At 40.7% G+C, this 16,833-nt stretch overlaps 1 protein-coding gene across 6 annotated transcripts in view; it reads right to left on the minus strand.

Annotated features, from left to right (window-relative positions):
* Window positions 1-13,339: 13,339 nt before the first annotated feature.
* rbm33 (RNA binding motif protein 33) overlaps window positions 13,340-16,833 on the minus strand; it is an 85,984-nt gene continuing 82,490 nt past the window's right edge. For all 6 annotated transcript variants that reach the window (XM_008112277.3, XM_008112281.3, XM_008112284.3 and 3 more), the window contains one exon: window positions 13,340-16,832. In XM_008112277.3, coding sequence (XP_008110484.2) covers window positions 16,784-16,832 — 49 coding nt within the window. In that variant the 3' untranslated portion in view covers window positions 13,340-16,783. The remainder of the gene's footprint in view (window position 16,833) is intronic.

Below are 16,833 nucleotides of genomic sequence, written 5' to 3' on the forward strand. Positions count from 1 at the left end.
CAGTGGGCGCTCATTCCGCTCCCGGGATTTGAACCTGGGACCTTTTGGTCCGTAAGTTCAGCAGCTCAGCGCTTTAACACACTGTGCCACCAGGGGCCCCTATAAGACTGATAACAATACAATATAAAAATATTACTTATATATATTATATATTAAATGTAATATTACTAATAATATTACGATATAATGATATAGTACAATATAGTTATTTAATACTAGCATTGTACTATGCTAATAATATAACGTATAGTATGTAGATATAATTTGTAAGCCGTTCTGAGTCCCCTTTGGGGTGAGAAGGGCGGGATATAAATGTAGTAAACAAACAAATAAATAAATAAACACTGGATTTAGGTACACAACCACTGTTCTTGTTGTTATTGTATGCTGAGCTTGGATGTCTGGGGCTTGATTGAGCTGCCCATATACATGCAAGAAAGGAGAAAATAATGGGAACTAGCTCTCAGAGCAGATATTAATAAGGCTCATTTTAAAAACATTGCTTGTACTTCTCTCCTCTGATTGGTACAGGCAACCATTTGTGAGCTTTCTCCCAACTCTACCTACACATCCACTGGCACACACTTATTACACACTTGTCTTTAAGCTTCACTCCAGAATCATCACTTGGCTCAAAGCCACGATTTCCTCCCCTTTGTCCTTCCTCCGCCTCTCTCTCCATACCTGCCTGGTGTTCGGAAAATACACATTCAGGTCAGCATCTAATTCCAGATCTCCTGCTGACCCATTTATCCTTAACCCTTATGTTTAATACAAGATGACATGATTTGCACGAATCTGGATGGTGGGAAGAGGCTTCTGTCTTTCACAGGGCACAAAGCTGAGCAGTGTTTGCTGATCGTGGTTACTGCTATTTCTTCTACTAATACTGTGAACTGTTGTTACTATTGTGTTCCTCTAAGTCATTTTCAACATGTGGCAACCCTAAGATGAACCTAAACCTTATTTCTACCCCTTCCTATAGTAGAATTGCGGGGTCTTCCATGAATATTGACCTTCAAAGACCACATTTTAGGATTTCTTAGCCAGATTTATTCAGAAGAGGTTTGCCATTGCCATCTTTTGAGGGTGAGAAATTGGAGCTATGGTTTTCCAAGGCTGAGCAGGGACAGAGTTTGCTCTTCAAGCCTATTTCAGAGGTGGTTTGCTCTTGTTTTGATTTAAGGCTGAGAGAGTGTGAGTTGACTAATATCCAATATTGAGTTTCCACAGCCAAACAGGAATCCAAACTCTGGTCTCCCAGAGTTATAGCCCAACTCTCAACCACTACATCACACCTTCAAATTACCTGTTGACATGTAGACTTCTATTGGGTTTTCTTATGCAAGAAATACTCAGCCATGCTTTGTCATTGCCTTCTTTGAAAATATATCCTACAGCACCTAATATTACTTAGTGGCCCCCTTCCAAAGTACTAACCACCAAACCAGTTTAGTTTCCAAGATCGCATGAGATCTGGTGCTCCAAATCTACAAATCAATCTCATCCCTTTATTAAGACCAAGCAAAATGTCATCAAACTGTGAACTTGCTTTTGAATCTCCTAGACATTTATTCAAAATAGGAAAAGCAGGTTATTTAAACCAAGACAGACACCATCCTCCTTTTAAGTGGAATGCATGCGCCCTCTGGTGGTACGACAGAGTCTCTGCAGGAATAGAAATGAACCTGAACTTAAGTCACTTTTGTGATGTCATGAAAGTTGGACTATCTTTAAGCTTTTTTGCTCCCTCGTTTGGTGGTTAGGTTAGTTTGTTTTATATTCCACATTTCTTCCAATATTGAGAAAGTTATGTATTGCAGCAGCTTACAACATGATCAAAACATGGTTAATTGATTGATTAATTTATTGTTGCTACCTATCTATCAGGTTAAACCACTGAGCTTCTGAACATGCTGACTAAAAGGTTGGAGGTTCGAATCCGGGGAGTGGGGTGAGCTCCTTCTGTTAGCTCCAGCTTCTGCCAACTTAGCAGTTCGAAAACATGCAAATGTGAGTAGATCAATAGATACAGCTCCAGCGGGAAAGTAACGGCGCTCCATGCAGTCATGCTGGCCACATGACTTTGGAGCTGTCTATGGACAATGCTGGCTCTTTGGCTTAGAAATAGAGATAAGCACCAACCCCCAGAGTTGGACACGATGAAACTTAATGCGAGGGGAAAACCTTTACTTAATAGCAACCTAAAAAGGTAAAAGTTTCCCCTGACGTTAAGACCATTCATGTCTGACTCTGGGGCTTGGTGCTCATCTCCATTTCTAAGCCAAAGAGCCAGCGTTGTCCATAGATACCTCCAAGGTCATGTGGCCGGTATGACTGCATGGAGCCCCGTTACCTTCCTGCCAGAGCAGTACCTATTGATCTACTCACATTTGCATGTTTTCGAACTGCTAGGTTGGCAGGAGCTGGGACTAACAGCGGACGCTCATTCCGCTCCCGGGATTTGAACCTGGGACCTTTTGGTCCACAAGTTCAGGGGCTCAGCGCTTTAACACATTGTGCTACCAGGGGCCCCCCCCCTGCCAACCTAGCAGCTTGAAAACATACAAATGCAAGTAGATAAATAGGTACTGCTTCTGCAGGAAAAAGGCAAAGAGACAGCCACACAACCAGGAGGTGACAACGCAAGCTCCTTGGCTTGAAAATGAGAAAAGCACCTCCCCAGAGCCAGAGAGGAACACCACCTCCAGAAACCTGAAATGAAAGGAGAAGCCTCTGCCTTTGTTTGTGTGCCTTCATTGTATATGACTCTGTAAAGGCACTGAATGCTTGCCTATGTATGTAAACACTATAATCCAGTCTGAGTCCCCTAGGGGAGAATATAAATAAATATTATTATTATTATATTGTATGATACAGCAAACAAGATAGATATGCTGGATTTCCTATCACAAAACCACAAGTCGAACACTTCCCAAGTGTCTAGGACTGTGTGATGTATTTTTGGATGATGCGCGCAGATCCCAGCAGGGTGGCCGTTTGCAGTTGGCAGATCGTAATTTTGTCAATGTCTATTGTTTCCAAATGCTGGCTGAGATCTTTTGGCACGGCACCCAATGTGCCCATCACCACCGGGACCACCTGTACTGGTTTCTGCCAGAGTCTTTGAAGTTCAATCTTGAGGTCCTGATAGCGGCTGAGTTTTTCCTGTTGTTTTTCGTCAATGTGACTGTCACCTGGGATGGCAACATCAATGATCCAAACCTTTTTCTTTTCCACAACTGTGATGTCTGGTGTGTTGTGTTCCAGAACTTTGTCAGTCTGGATTTGGAAGTCCCACAGTATCTTTGTGTGCTCATTTTCCAATACCTTTGCAGGTTTGTGATCCCACCAGTTCTTTACTGCTGGGAGGTGGTACTTGAGGTGTAAGTTCCAATGAATCATTTGGGCCACATAGTTGTGCCTCTGTTTGTAGTCTGTCTGTGCAATTTTCTTACAGCAGTTGAGGATATGATCAATGGTTTCGTCAGCTTCCTTGCACAGTCTGCATTTTGGGTCATCAGCTGATTTTTTGATCTTGGCCTTAATTGCCTTTGTCCTGATGGCTTGCTCCTGGGCTGCAAGGATCAGGCCTTCTGTCTCCTTCTTCAGGGTCCCATTTGTGAGCCATAGCCAGGTCTTCTCCTTAACAGCTTTTCCTTCAATTTTGTCAAGGAACTTTCCATGCAATGTTTTGTTGTGCCAGCTGTCAACTCTAGTTTGTAGTGTGGTTTTCTTGTACTGGTTTTTTGTCTGCTGTGTTTTGAAGAGTTTCTGATTTTGGATTTCAATCAAAGCAGGTTCTTCACTTTGCCTTACATATTCTGCCAGGGCATGTTTTTCCTCTTTGACTGCTTGTTTTACTTGTAAGAGTCCTCTGCCCCCTGATCTTCTAGGCAGATATAGCCGGTCAACATCACTGCGAGGGTGCAGTGAGTGATGAATGGTCATGAGTTTTCTTGTTTTTCTGTCCAAATTGTCTAGTTCCGCCTGTGTCCAGTTTATAATGCCAGCAGTATATCTTATGACAGGTATGGCCCAGGTGTTTATGGCCTTGATGGTGTTGCCTCCATTGAGCTTGCTTTTGAGAATTATTATTATTATTCGTTCAATTCCACTGGAGAGACAGGGCCTAATAGTCCGAAGCAACCCAAGTGTCTGAGATAGAGGCCCCCTCCGAGGCTCCTTCATCATCAGCCGCATTCAGCAGGAGAGGCCATTGTGCCTTTTCGAGAGGAGGTAATTATTTCTTGGCAATTAGGTTCAATCAGAGCACCTTAAGCAGCTGCCGGTCTATAATCACTCCGCCTCATTTACAACCATGATGGCCTTTTAGCTGTTCTAATTTTTCTGACGCTCCTGACCGTTTCTGCCATAAATCTGGGGGAATCAAAATAAATATCTTAAATGGCTGAGGATAAGGCGGCAGGAGGCGGTGGCAGGGGGTCAGAGAAGCGGCAGAGGGCCCTGGAAAAATGCATCTTGGGCAGAAAACGAGGGTTTCCAACCACCCGCTGTTCGAAGTGCTGTGATTGAGGGTTTGGCTGATGAAAGGTGATGTCGCAGCCCCCACTTCTCTCCCAGGAAGGAAAATGATTTCTCCTTCAAGATGGCATTGATTAAAGGGGACATATGGGCAAAACTGAAGGAAAAGAAAAGAGCGGATGGGGGGAGGCTGATGTCATGTGTTCACAGTATTTACCAGGCCTGGGTATCTGCTGCTTCACCCCAAAGGGATGCGACTTCGAGTTGTGTCTGAAAATATCTCAGATCAAGTGGATTGGGACGATTTGACCCAAGGTAGTTGTGGTGGTGATAGTGGTGACAAGTTTTGTTTGTTGGTGTGGAAGATGGAAACCTGACCATACGCAGCAGGAAGATGCTCTTGGCTGTATTTTCTTACAAGGGAAATAATATTGCCCCTTTACACTAAAAGAAAGTTTCTAAATGGTTGCTGTGAGTTTTTTAGGCTGTATCACCACGTTCCAGAGGCATTCTCTCCTGACTTTTTGCATCCTCAGAGGTTGTGATGATCTTTCAAGTTCTGTCATAGATGTGGGTGAAACATCAGGAGATAATGCTCCTGGAACATTGCCATAAAGTCCAAAAAAACTCATAGCAACCCAGTGGTTCTGGCCATGAAACCCTTCGACAACACAACGTTTTGAAACTTTATTCCTTGTTGTGTGCCTTCAAGTCAGCTCTGATTTATGTCAACCTGATCAGAGGGTTTTCTTGGCACCAGAGGGAGTTTGTCTTTGTCTTCCTTTGAGGCTGAGAGAGTGTGACCAACGCATGGTCACCCAGGTTTCCACAGCCAATTGGTGATTCGAACCCTGCTTTCCCTTGCCTTAGTACAATACTGAAACCACTACACCATGCTGGCTCTGCTCATCGTTAGCTGTATTCATTAAATTTGCATCTTCCTGGCAATATTGAGGAAAGCAGCTTCATGTTGTATGCATTCAAGTGATTTCTGACCAGGTCCCTTCTGGTCTTCAAGGCTAAACAGGGCCAGCTCTGGTTAGTACTTGGATGAGAGACAACCAAATTATACCAGGTGCTAGCTATAGGCCAGTGGTTCCCAAGCTTTGGACCTCCAGGTGTTTTGGACTTCAGTTCCCACAGTTCCTAACAGCTGGTAAGCTGTCTGGGATTTCTGGGAGTTGAAGTCCAAAACACCTGGAGGCTCAAAGGTTGAGAACCACTGCTATAGGCTATATTTCCAAGGAAGGAATAGGCAAAATCACCTCTTAGGTCAGTGGTTCTCAACCTTTGGGTCCCCGGGTGTTTTGGCTTACAACTCCCAGAAATCCCAGCCAGTTTACCAGCTGTTAGGATTTCTTGGAGTTGAAGGCCAAAACATCTGGGGACCCATAAGCTGAGAACCACTGTCTTAAGTATTCCTTGCATATCAAAGGAGGAGGAGAGTGTGCACGTATGGGACTCCTTTCCTTCATGTGATAGATCCTCTTGTGAAGGGTTTAGATCAATGATGGGCAACCTTTTGTGCTTGGTGTGTCAAAATCCACCTAAAAAACCTAGCATGATTTGGGTGGTGTGTCACTTCAAGAAAAAAACCATAATTTCACAATATGTATGGTTTAAATAACAAAAATGTATAATTGTAATATATAACTGTATTTAATAAATCAAAAACTATTTACTACCATTAGTTCCATGTACAACAATCTATGGTATTGCTTGCAGTTTCTCTCTATTCTAGTTTCAATGTAGTCATGAATAATGAATAACATAATAATAATAATAGTAATAATATACTATAATAATAATAATAGAATAATAATAGAATGATATAATAAAATGTGCATAATTCTCATGGAATAAACAAGAAAACCACTGGACCAAATTACACCAAATTTGGCCACAAAAGACATAAGTCATCTAATCAATCTGCATGCGGCAGTGTGTCAGCAAAAATGGCTAGGTGTGTCAGTGCTGACACGCATGTCATAGGTTGGCCATCACTGGTTTAGATTTTAACTCCTCTTTATCTACTACAAGATTGGAGGAGGCCTCCACTTGCTTATGAAGAGGTTCAGAGGTGCCTGTTTCTTCAGAATATATTTTGCTAAGGCAAAATTAAGGGACCAAGTAGCTACCTAAATACTCTGAAGGCACCTTGGAAGGTAAGCAGGTTCACACCTGGTTGGAGTTGGGGACTTGAGGCTATATTTGAGAGGAAGGCAATGGCAAGACACCTCTGGTTTCTTTGTCTAAGGGAACACTATGAAATTCATGTGATTGCGTTAAGTCAACAGCTGAATCCAAGAAAAATATTCTACTGTTTAACCCAGGCATGGGACAACTTGGGTACGCCCTCCAGGTGTTTTGGACATCAACTCCCACCATTCCTGACAGCCTCAGGCCCCTTCCTTTCCCCCCTCAGCCGCTTAAGCGGCTGAGGGGGAAAAGGAAGGGGCCTGAGGCTGTCAGGAATGGTGGGAGTTGATGTCCAAAACACCTGGAGGGCGTGCCCAAGTTAGCCCATGCCTGGATTAACTTAACACTATCAGGTGAAGTTTTGGCAGCCTCTTTCAGAAAGCCTAGTTTTGATGTCACAATATCACCATCCAGTGGAGAAACTCTGGTACAGCAATGGAGCAATAAGCAGCGGGAGAAAAGGGAATATAATATACACTCTATTAGTGGTGCGCAATAACAATATCCTGAGCAGCACATTGTATGTGAACTTGATTGCGTCCACAAGGACCCTTATCCTTCAAACCAAAGGTTAACAAGAACAGGAACACTGGTGCTGTGATTTGCAGCAACTGAGTAAGCAGAATAAAGAGCAGAAAGAGAACAGCTAATTATGAGAGGCTACAGTAAGATCAGGGCCCCCGGTGGCACAGCGTGTTGAAAGTCAAAAGGTCGCAGGTTTGAATCTGGGGAGCAGAGTGAGCACCCACTGTTAGCCCCAGCTTCTGCCAATCTGGCAGTTCGAAAACATGCAAATGTGGGTAGATCAATAGGTACCGCTCCAGTGGGAAGGTAATGGCGCTCTATGTAGTCATGCCAGCCACATGACCTTGGAGGTGTCTATGGACAACGTCGGTTCTTCGGCTTAGACATGGAGATAAGCACCAACCTCCAGAGTTGGAGCACGACTGGACTTAAATGTCAGGGGAAAACCTTTACCTACAGTAAGATCATGTCCACAATTTCACTTACCTACCGAGGAAAATGGTTTCTCCAAGAATCTGCAAGGTCCTCTTCTAGTGCAACTCTATGTTATGCTTCCTCAGAGTTGCATTGGAAGAACTAGTCAATTATTGGGGTCTCTAGGTCCTGCAATGCATGTAACCATGGTCCAAGAACATATTCACTTAAGGATACAGGGATTTTGTTGTATAGTACTTTGTGGACATATGAGACGGGACTGGGAGTCAGGTCATTTAATGGCGTTCAGTTGTATGCATAATTTCAGGTAACCATGGTTCAACCAAGAACATATTCCCATAAGGATACCAGGGTCTTGCTGTAATGCTGTATTTACTTGCGTTTAATGCATTGATTCGAATGCGCATCTCAATTTTCAAGTCCCTGAAACCAAAAAAAGTATTTGCTGTTGAATGTAATGCACAGCAGCAAAGTTTCCTTTGTCATTTGGCCCAAAAAGGCGCACATTAGAGTTGCTGCCTGCTTAGAACTCCTTTGAAAACAAAAGTGTTAGAACACCAAAGCTTCCAGCAACGTAAATGAAAACCTTGGGGGGCATCTGAATGAATCCACAGTAACTGCCCTGGCTCAATGCTATGTCATGGGAGCTGTAGTTTTACAAGGTCTTGAACCTTCTCTGTCCAAGAAAGGTGATGCTTCACCAAACAACAAATCCCAGAATTCCATAGCACAAAGCCATGGCCATTAAATTTGAGGTGATGCCCATCAAATAGGAGCCCAAGTGCAGCTCCTAAAGCAACTCCTTTGCTTTGGCTCAGCACTAAGATAAATGTATTACACTAGTCCAATGTGCACCCTAATTTTGCCAAAGTCATTTAGCCAAAAACGGTGAACATTAGATTGGAGTAAAGAGGGGTACTTTGTGGATATATGATTATATGATATCACTCATTGGAAAAGACAATAACAGTTGGTAATATGGATGGTGTTAGAAAAAGATGGAGACTGGTGGATTGTTTCAATCAAGAAAGTTACAGTTGAAATGGCAAAATGGGAGCAGAGCAACTGATGGAGGTCTCATTCATAGGCTCATCATAAAGTGATGGCAAATGACAACAATAAAAACTCTTCCCATAAAACAGTAACCTATTTCATGAAAGCCTACTGGAATAAAGCAGAAGATCGATACCTTCCAAGGAAGAGGGAACTAGGAAGGGGATTTCAGAGTCTTTGGGGCCTGGATGAGACATCCTTGTGAAGACAGTGAGATTTTAAAAACTGGTTGGAAAAGTATCAAATGAAAACACAGAGGAAGGTACGGTAATTGATGTTATTTTTATTTATACCTTTGCATTACAGCAAAGAAGTTTACATGCATCACAGTGAAATACGTTTAAAGGCATACAGATGAGATCAGATATCACACGTTTATTACATCTTTATGATCTTTGTGAAAACATTTGCACATTCGTACCGCATCAACAGACTCCAGAGAAAAATTCTCAGGCAAGGAAGAAGGAATCGGATGTAAAAACGTACGCATACATTTAAGAAAATGAACGGTAAAGCAGTGTCGGTAGCGGATGCTGTCAAAAACATGAGATGAGAAGCAATCCCCCAATGGAGTCAGTAAAAGGGCGCAGCCGTCTCTTTCGCCTATCCCACAAAAACCCCATGTTTCATAGTCCAGATTAAGACGCTACAGGTTTGAGCGGCATTTCTGATCGTACTCGCAATATATAGAGCTACGTCACAAAGTTACAGATTAGGAAGGATCACAATTGAGTAACAGTAATAAAAGACACAAACAGCTGACACTTCTGCTACATGAATAGTATTTACAGAACTATTACTATCCCTGAATTCAGTGAGACCTAGGAAAGCCTGCTAAAAGAAGGAGGAAAAAAGGATTAGTAATGCTACGTTCTCCTGGGACTGCGATGGAGGCTGCTTTCCTGTATGGATAACATATCAACACAAACTGTATAGTTAAGGTTCAAGTTTTTTTTGTTTTTTAGGAGACACACCATTCCTAAAAAGAGGGGGTGGACCTGTAAAGAAAAAGAATTAGTTGTAGAGAAAATGTTTGCATATACTCAAATTGTTGTCCAAAGGGATGTAGGAAAACACCTTGTTTGGTTCTAAAATAGCAATCTTATAAGTGAAATAAGCCACCGCATCCAGAACGCGGCGGCCAGAATGTTGCCCTGGGCCATTAATAGGGCTTGTTAAAACAGCTGCATTAACTATTAGTTTCTTTCCTGGGACAATTCCTCGTCATGACATATAAACACTATACAGTTTAGGTCCCAAGAATCTGATAGACTGTATGACCTGATATGAATCAGCCAGAATCTTAAGATCTATAGGGAAAGCTTTTCTGAGTGTCAGGACCATCACAGGCTCGCTTGGAGAGATTTTTATAGGGCTGTTTTATTCTTTCTTGACTTGCATATGTTTTAAAATATTTTTATATTACTTTGTCTGCTTTTAATTTTAATTTAACATTTACTATCATGAAGATTTTTAATGGTTTCGGGAGCCACCTTGGATCTCACTTGGGGATAAAGGTGTAATACAAATCAAATGAATGAATGAATGACTAACAGCAGCAGCAAAACTGAATCAGCAATGACTGGTTTGTCAGGGAAGTGTGTGGTCGAGTTAATAGGATACTCGCCATAGATCCCAACACTTGTGCAGTTCACCAGTGTCAGGGCCTGGCATGGACAACTACTTGTGGGACCAGAGGGAAACTTGATGGGATTAGCCAATACTTCTCCAATGGTCTTCTCCTAAGAAGAGGTGCAAAGCTATGCAAAAACAAAGATGGGTGCAATTATCCTGTTAAAAGCTATATAGGAGACTGCGATGCAGACATTGCAAATATGCAGAAGTCTACAGCTGGCATGGTCACTGGATTTCTAGGAGTTGCAATATAAAAGAGTAACTAACTTCCCTAGGATCTCAGCAATGAAAACCACAGCCCTATGGCACTTAGCTAAGGCGGGTGGCTTTGGATAAGCATCTCTATCGCAACCTCAGAAGTCCCTGAGATAGGACTATCAAGTGTGGGACAATCTCTTCACATGTGTTGGGAAAAAATGGGTATTGAATAAAATAGATGGCTAAATTAATATATGACAACATGGAGGACCTGTCAGAAATATTAAAAATTAACTAGGTATTTTTAATTACAAAAATGTGAGTCAAGCACTGAAAGGGTTAAATAAGCTAGCATCGCCCTGAGGAGTGAGTAGGCCAAAGCCTGTTAGAGTTAGTGGGCCAACGCTAGTGTCATCCTGAGGAGTGTTAGAACGCTTCAGTGTTAGTCAGCTTCAGTGAGAGAAGGCCACTATGTGAGTAGGCCTCAGTATGAGGTAGGCCTCTCTGTGAGAGAAGGCCTAGTATGAGAAGCTTTGGTGAGAGAAGCTCCAGCATGAAGGCTGCTGTGTGGAAAGCTAACGTATGAAGCTCCAGGCCTTGTGTGTAAAACTCCTGTGTGAAGCTCCTGTGTAAGTTTGGTGTGAACTGAGGCTCTGTGAGAGCAAAGCTGCTTATCTGCATGAGAAAGAAGCCCAGCGTGGAAGCAAAAAAGGAAATATAAAGAACTTTATTTGTGTTATGGAAACCTTGTTTTTGCAAATAGTGCAACCGTATTACTTTGCTATAAAGAAAAGCCTCCTAAGGAAGACATAACATTAGTCTGTGTGTTTTTGTTCTTTTTATCACTTTGTGGCTACTAGTTCTGGGTCATGCTGCTGCTAATAAGTTACTCTGCTATATTTTTATGGGGAGGGTCTTTTGTTAATGAGCCCACTAGCCAAATAGAACCGCCACTGGAAACAAATGTGTTTACAAATCTATTCAACCTGTAAAAAGAAATATATTAGTTGCTGGTTAAGCTTACGGAAGAGAAGCTAAAGATCAGCTGCCCATTCTCACACCTGCAAGGAAAATTGTCTGTTACGGATAACGTACTATGTTCATTTCTTGTTAAACAAAAGTAAAAGAGAGATTGTTACAAGGGGGTAAAAGGTAAGCTAAAATGAACAAATGATCAGTTAAACATGCCTAGGCAGTTTTACAGCTAACAGTGATTTCTTCAAATGAATATATAAAATCTCTATACATTTTCATTTTTTAAAGAAAAGACACCTGATGTTTCATTAAAATGTACTGTTCTCGAGATTTAGCTACCTAGTTCACCAGTGCGTTCTACACAAACTTTAACAGAAACCTTCTAAAAAAAGAGGTACACATCCTATCTTATAAATCAGCACAGAAACTAGTTCAGTTCTTCTGATTTGAAAAGAACTGACCTTCTCACCAAATTCCCACATATTGTGAAACAGCAACAACCTGCTTCTTAAGATGAGTATGGAACCCGATAACATACCCAGCGATTATCACAAGTTTTAAAAAGATCCTTCCCAACCATATTGATACCAGAGCCTGGTATACATGAGATTCAATATGAATCGATGATCTGCATATAAGCCCTCACTAGGCTTTTTTATGTAATAGGCCAAAAATAGGTTACCAAAAAAACCTTACACAAAAAATCCTTAGGATTTAATATTTTTGCAATACTCTTTTATAGTACTTATGTTATAAAATTAATCTTAGTAAGTAACTGCGATCCTAATGCAGTATTATCCAGGCAAATCTTAACCAGGCAAAAGTCCAGAGGGATCATTTGGCTTACACTCCTTTAAAATCTAATTGTACTTCCCAGTGCCACTTATGAGTTCTTCAACACTTCATCTATCCAACACTTCATTTATCCAAAATGGCTGCTGAAAAATAAAGCTAACAGTGAGAAACCTTGATCAAGGGGGGAAAGGAAGCATCTACGATCAATATCTGCTTAACTTTTAAGTAAAAACACACATAACAAAATGTGGCAGGTAGCAAAACAGAAAGGAGAACTCCTATTAGACCCTATCTGGGAAAATCAAGAGATAAGATTATTACATTTTTCTAACATTTGCTAATATAGAGTGTAAAGTGCTGGCAGTAAAAGTTATCCAGATATGGATATAAGTGTGCAAATTGGAGTGGTAGCATAATATACTCAATAAAGTGCTACTGAACTAATATCTGAGTAGATGATATCTATATCTATGAGTAACTGTTAATCTCACCTCCCTAAGGCTGGACCTTTGTAAAACTAGTAATCATGGTCCACTCTGGCAAGTAAAAGCTAGGGGATAAAATACAACAAAGCTTTTAAAAAGTTTGTTCTATCAATTGCCATATGGAAAGTAACCATCACAAGGTGAGAGTGCCCCTTCATTGCTTTGGCAGTGTCATGTTTGTGCCCCTTGTTAATGAACCAGTGATGCCACCACATGAAATCCATCAATGAGAAAAAAATGGCCATCTCTTGATTTCACCACAGAGGACACTTTTTTTGAAGGTAGCAGCAGCCAAAGGAGAACGAAGGGGAAAAGTCACCTTATGCTGACTGCTCTCCATACAAATGATCATATGATTTCAGCCAAATCCTCTTCCCTAGTGACTTAGTTCTTGCCATGTATTTGGTGGCATCCATTCTAGCACCCACAAGCTGCAATTTATAGACTAAATAAATGTTGTTCTCTCTCTCTCTTTTGGTCCATAGGTTGTTTCTCCCCATCCAATACCTCTGGTGTGATAAGGGTGGTAGATTGTAGGTGCAGGAATACCAATATTGTCTTTGCCTCCCAGTTTAATTGCAACATTTTGCTGTTATTACAAACGTATGTTAAATGGCATTTCTGATATTTATAAACTTACTTCATTCAAATACCTCTTCTTCATTATCAATATTTTAACAAGCTTTTGATAGTTTGAAGGACTACTAAACAATACTGATATAGAAGTGCCACAAATCCTTGTGATGGCCTAAACCATGAGCAGAAAGCCTAAACCATGAGTAGAAAGAAAACTACTGTTGTTAACAGAAGTCTTATCCTGTGGATCTGTACATCTCATAAAATGACCAAACCATGTCCAAGCCTCCAAAAGGTCCCTTATTAAACTTAAATATTAAAGCAAATCTCTAAAGCAACAGATACTCTACTGCCCATTTGTCCTTTTAACTATAAAGCCATGATGAATACTCTGTTATTGCACATAACTTAGGTCCTAGTTTCCTTTAGAAAGAACATCAAAGTTAAGGTAAACTAAGAAATGATGCAAAATTAAATAAAAGTTTATCTAAGAGGCAAAATATATATAAAAAAGAATAAAAAATGTTCAGCTTCCAGTATTCACTGGCTAAATATTCATACCAAGTTTCAGCTTCTGAAGCTTTATGAACAAATAATACACAGGTCAGGATACATGTATTGACTTACTAGCATCTTTATAAAAAAAAAACTGGAGAGTTACACAAAAAATGAACATTTATGGAACTGTTTCCATTCAATACCCTCCCCTCCCCACCCAGTAAGCTTTGATGCAGCTAAATTGTAAGCAAGTGAATAATAGCTTCATTTAAAGGTTGTTTAAAAGTCCCATATTTACATAATACAGTAAATGCCATCCCGGCAATTTGCATCCTATTTTAAACGCATGATAAAGAAAGAACAAGATAATGGTTGCAACAGATCTTCTACAAAAAATGAGTGGTGACAGGCAGTGAAATGCGTTTCAAAGGGCAGGGCCTCGCCCTCTCTTGACTGTCTATTGTGGATGAAGAAAAGCCTTGCCAACAAACTCTGCTCTAAGTCAGCATTTATCATTTCGGATATTAAAAGCTCTGAACCCGGAGGAGGTTTCTCTATTCCAGAGGAAAATAATTAGGGGTAACTGGGACTCTCCATTCCCCATCATCAATGCAAACTGGTTCCATTATCCCAATGGTGAGCACACACAATATCTATGTGCACAGTTATATAAAAACTAGGCTCAGCCCATCACTTTTAACAGATGGGAGCCAGATGAAAGGTTCCTAGATTTCAACCATACAAATGCACATCTCACTAGTTTAAATATGCCATGGACTAATTCCCATGGAGAGAAGTTTTAAACCTTGAAAGGATAGAAACATCACATTTATGTTAAATGCTCAGACATGATCTATCCTGTTCCAAGTCCTGTCAGTCAAGTGTGCCCCGATTATAATTGTAGTCTCAATATTTTAGAGACCATTAAAAAATACCCTCTTTCAGAAAGCAACTTGGCTTTGAAACCTACCAAATCAAGAAAGCTTTGCTCACTTCTAAGCCTGGCTTCTAAAGCTCTTGCTTCGATCAAGCAATGTATCAAGCCTGGCCTCTAAAGCTCTTGCTTCGATCAGCTGTACTTTAACTATGGGGTGAAGGCCCAACTTCTTCAAATGGTTTTGAAAAGAAACCACATAAGAAAGGGTTAAGTGTGTCCTTAAGGACCAGAATTGCCTTAGAGCCCAATACAGTCATCTCCATAGTTCAAACTTTCTGTACCTGATGTCTGTAAGCTTTTGAAACAATTACGAGTATAGGAAAACCTAAACTAAAGCTAAATCAAAATCCAGGGGTCAAGTTAAGCACTATAAACAATGACCAGTTTGTTATCTAGTTCAGTAGACAATTCACACCAGGTACTCTTCTAAGATGAAGGTGTGTTTACTAGTCATTTGTTAAAAACATATTTAAAACAACGATATTTTTACACCAATATATCCCTTAAGCAACTCCTACAATATTTCTAGCAGGACAAGAAGGTCATTCTGTCTTTAACAGACATGACACAATAGTTAAAATGTCTTTATACCCGCAGCTTTACCTTCATCAACAATGCAGCTTTTAAAACATATAAAACTCTTTACTGAGTTTGATTTTAAATAGCTGAAATGCAAACATTGCCACCTCTTGATCACACATAAAAATGCAGGCCTTAAAGAACAGTATTCTCCCACCTGCTTTTGACGTGGACATTTTAGACTCTATTTACATTGTTTAAAAAAGACAATTGCAATCCGGTTCTAAAATTACCTTATGTTACTGTGTTACTGTGCCACTATGTTAGCTTAGCATTGAAATGTGCTTCTAGAAATAATTAGAGAAGATCCTCCAGATAATCCAAATAAAGATGGATATCAAGGAGTTTTCGCTAAACAAACAAAGGCCTTACTCTGAAAGACAGCAGCAGAACATGGGACCAGATTACACTTAGAATAAAACAAAGTTTCCTTCAAGTCTGTACATAATTAAAAAAAAAATAAAACCCAGCTCCTTGCCTCACGGTAGAAAAACCATAATTTTAACTTGGAGGGATAACGCTAGAATACAATTAAACAGCTTCTGCCATTACGCAGTTTTTGCCACCAAGTATGTAAAACAGTATATCCAAAAGACAGATGCCATAGTTAATGGATTATAGCAGAATGTCAGGAATGGACTGCCCACCCCTTTCTGTGGTACTCACTAGTGTTACAACAAACCTGAACATTTACAGGTTCTTAATCCCATCCCACCTTGATCCATCTTACAGAAAACAATCTAAGGTTTAGCCGAAGCATGCTTAAAGCTTTGCCTTTCAGAGTCTCTGGGTGGGTATCAATGCTTGTTGTGTCAAAATGACACATTTATTCCTGCAAAACAACGTCAAGAAAGTTTAAAGGAGTTTTGTGTTGCAAAGAACAGCACTCAACCCACAAGGAGGAAATGCTTTCGAGAAGCAGCTCTGACAAGTCTCTTGGAAACTACCAATAAATTATGTCGCCCATGTTTTATTCTACATTATGTGCACCTATCTGCTTGGCTACAAACGGGATATACAAGTGCGTTCTCATTTCAACACCTCACATGGAAGATAAGAGCAACCATTATCAAATATTCTTTGCTATGAAGAAAGATTTTTAAAAAAATCAAAGTTAGTGTTCTTTTCATCTGAGTCAGTGTCTGAAAGAAAGACACCTGCGTGAAAGGTTCTTGCTCAAGACCAGCAGGTTGTGTGTGTTCAACAGTTAAAAGAAAGCCAAGAGACAATCTCTCCGTTCTCGATGCTTGAACGGTCAGCCTTCGTTGCAGCATTGCTGTTCAGGGAAGTTTGAAGTCTGAAAGGGACACTGCAACGCTGGCACTGGGGACCACAGGGAGAGATCCTACTCTTGTTACTTCCTCCATATCGTGCTTCTGGAAATGTGCGGATCAGTCACGTTCACACTTCACTCCACTATCAGGGCCACGTTGATGTGGGACAAATCTATCATATGCC

The sequence above is a fragment of the Anolis carolinensis genome, chromosome 6 (genome assembly GCF_035594765.1).
Source record: "Anolis carolinensis isolate JA03-04 chromosome 6, rAnoCar3.1.pri, whole genome shotgun sequence".
NCBI classification, from domain to species: domain Eukaryota; kingdom Metazoa; phylum Chordata; class Lepidosauria; order Squamata; family Dactyloidae; genus Anolis; species Anolis carolinensis.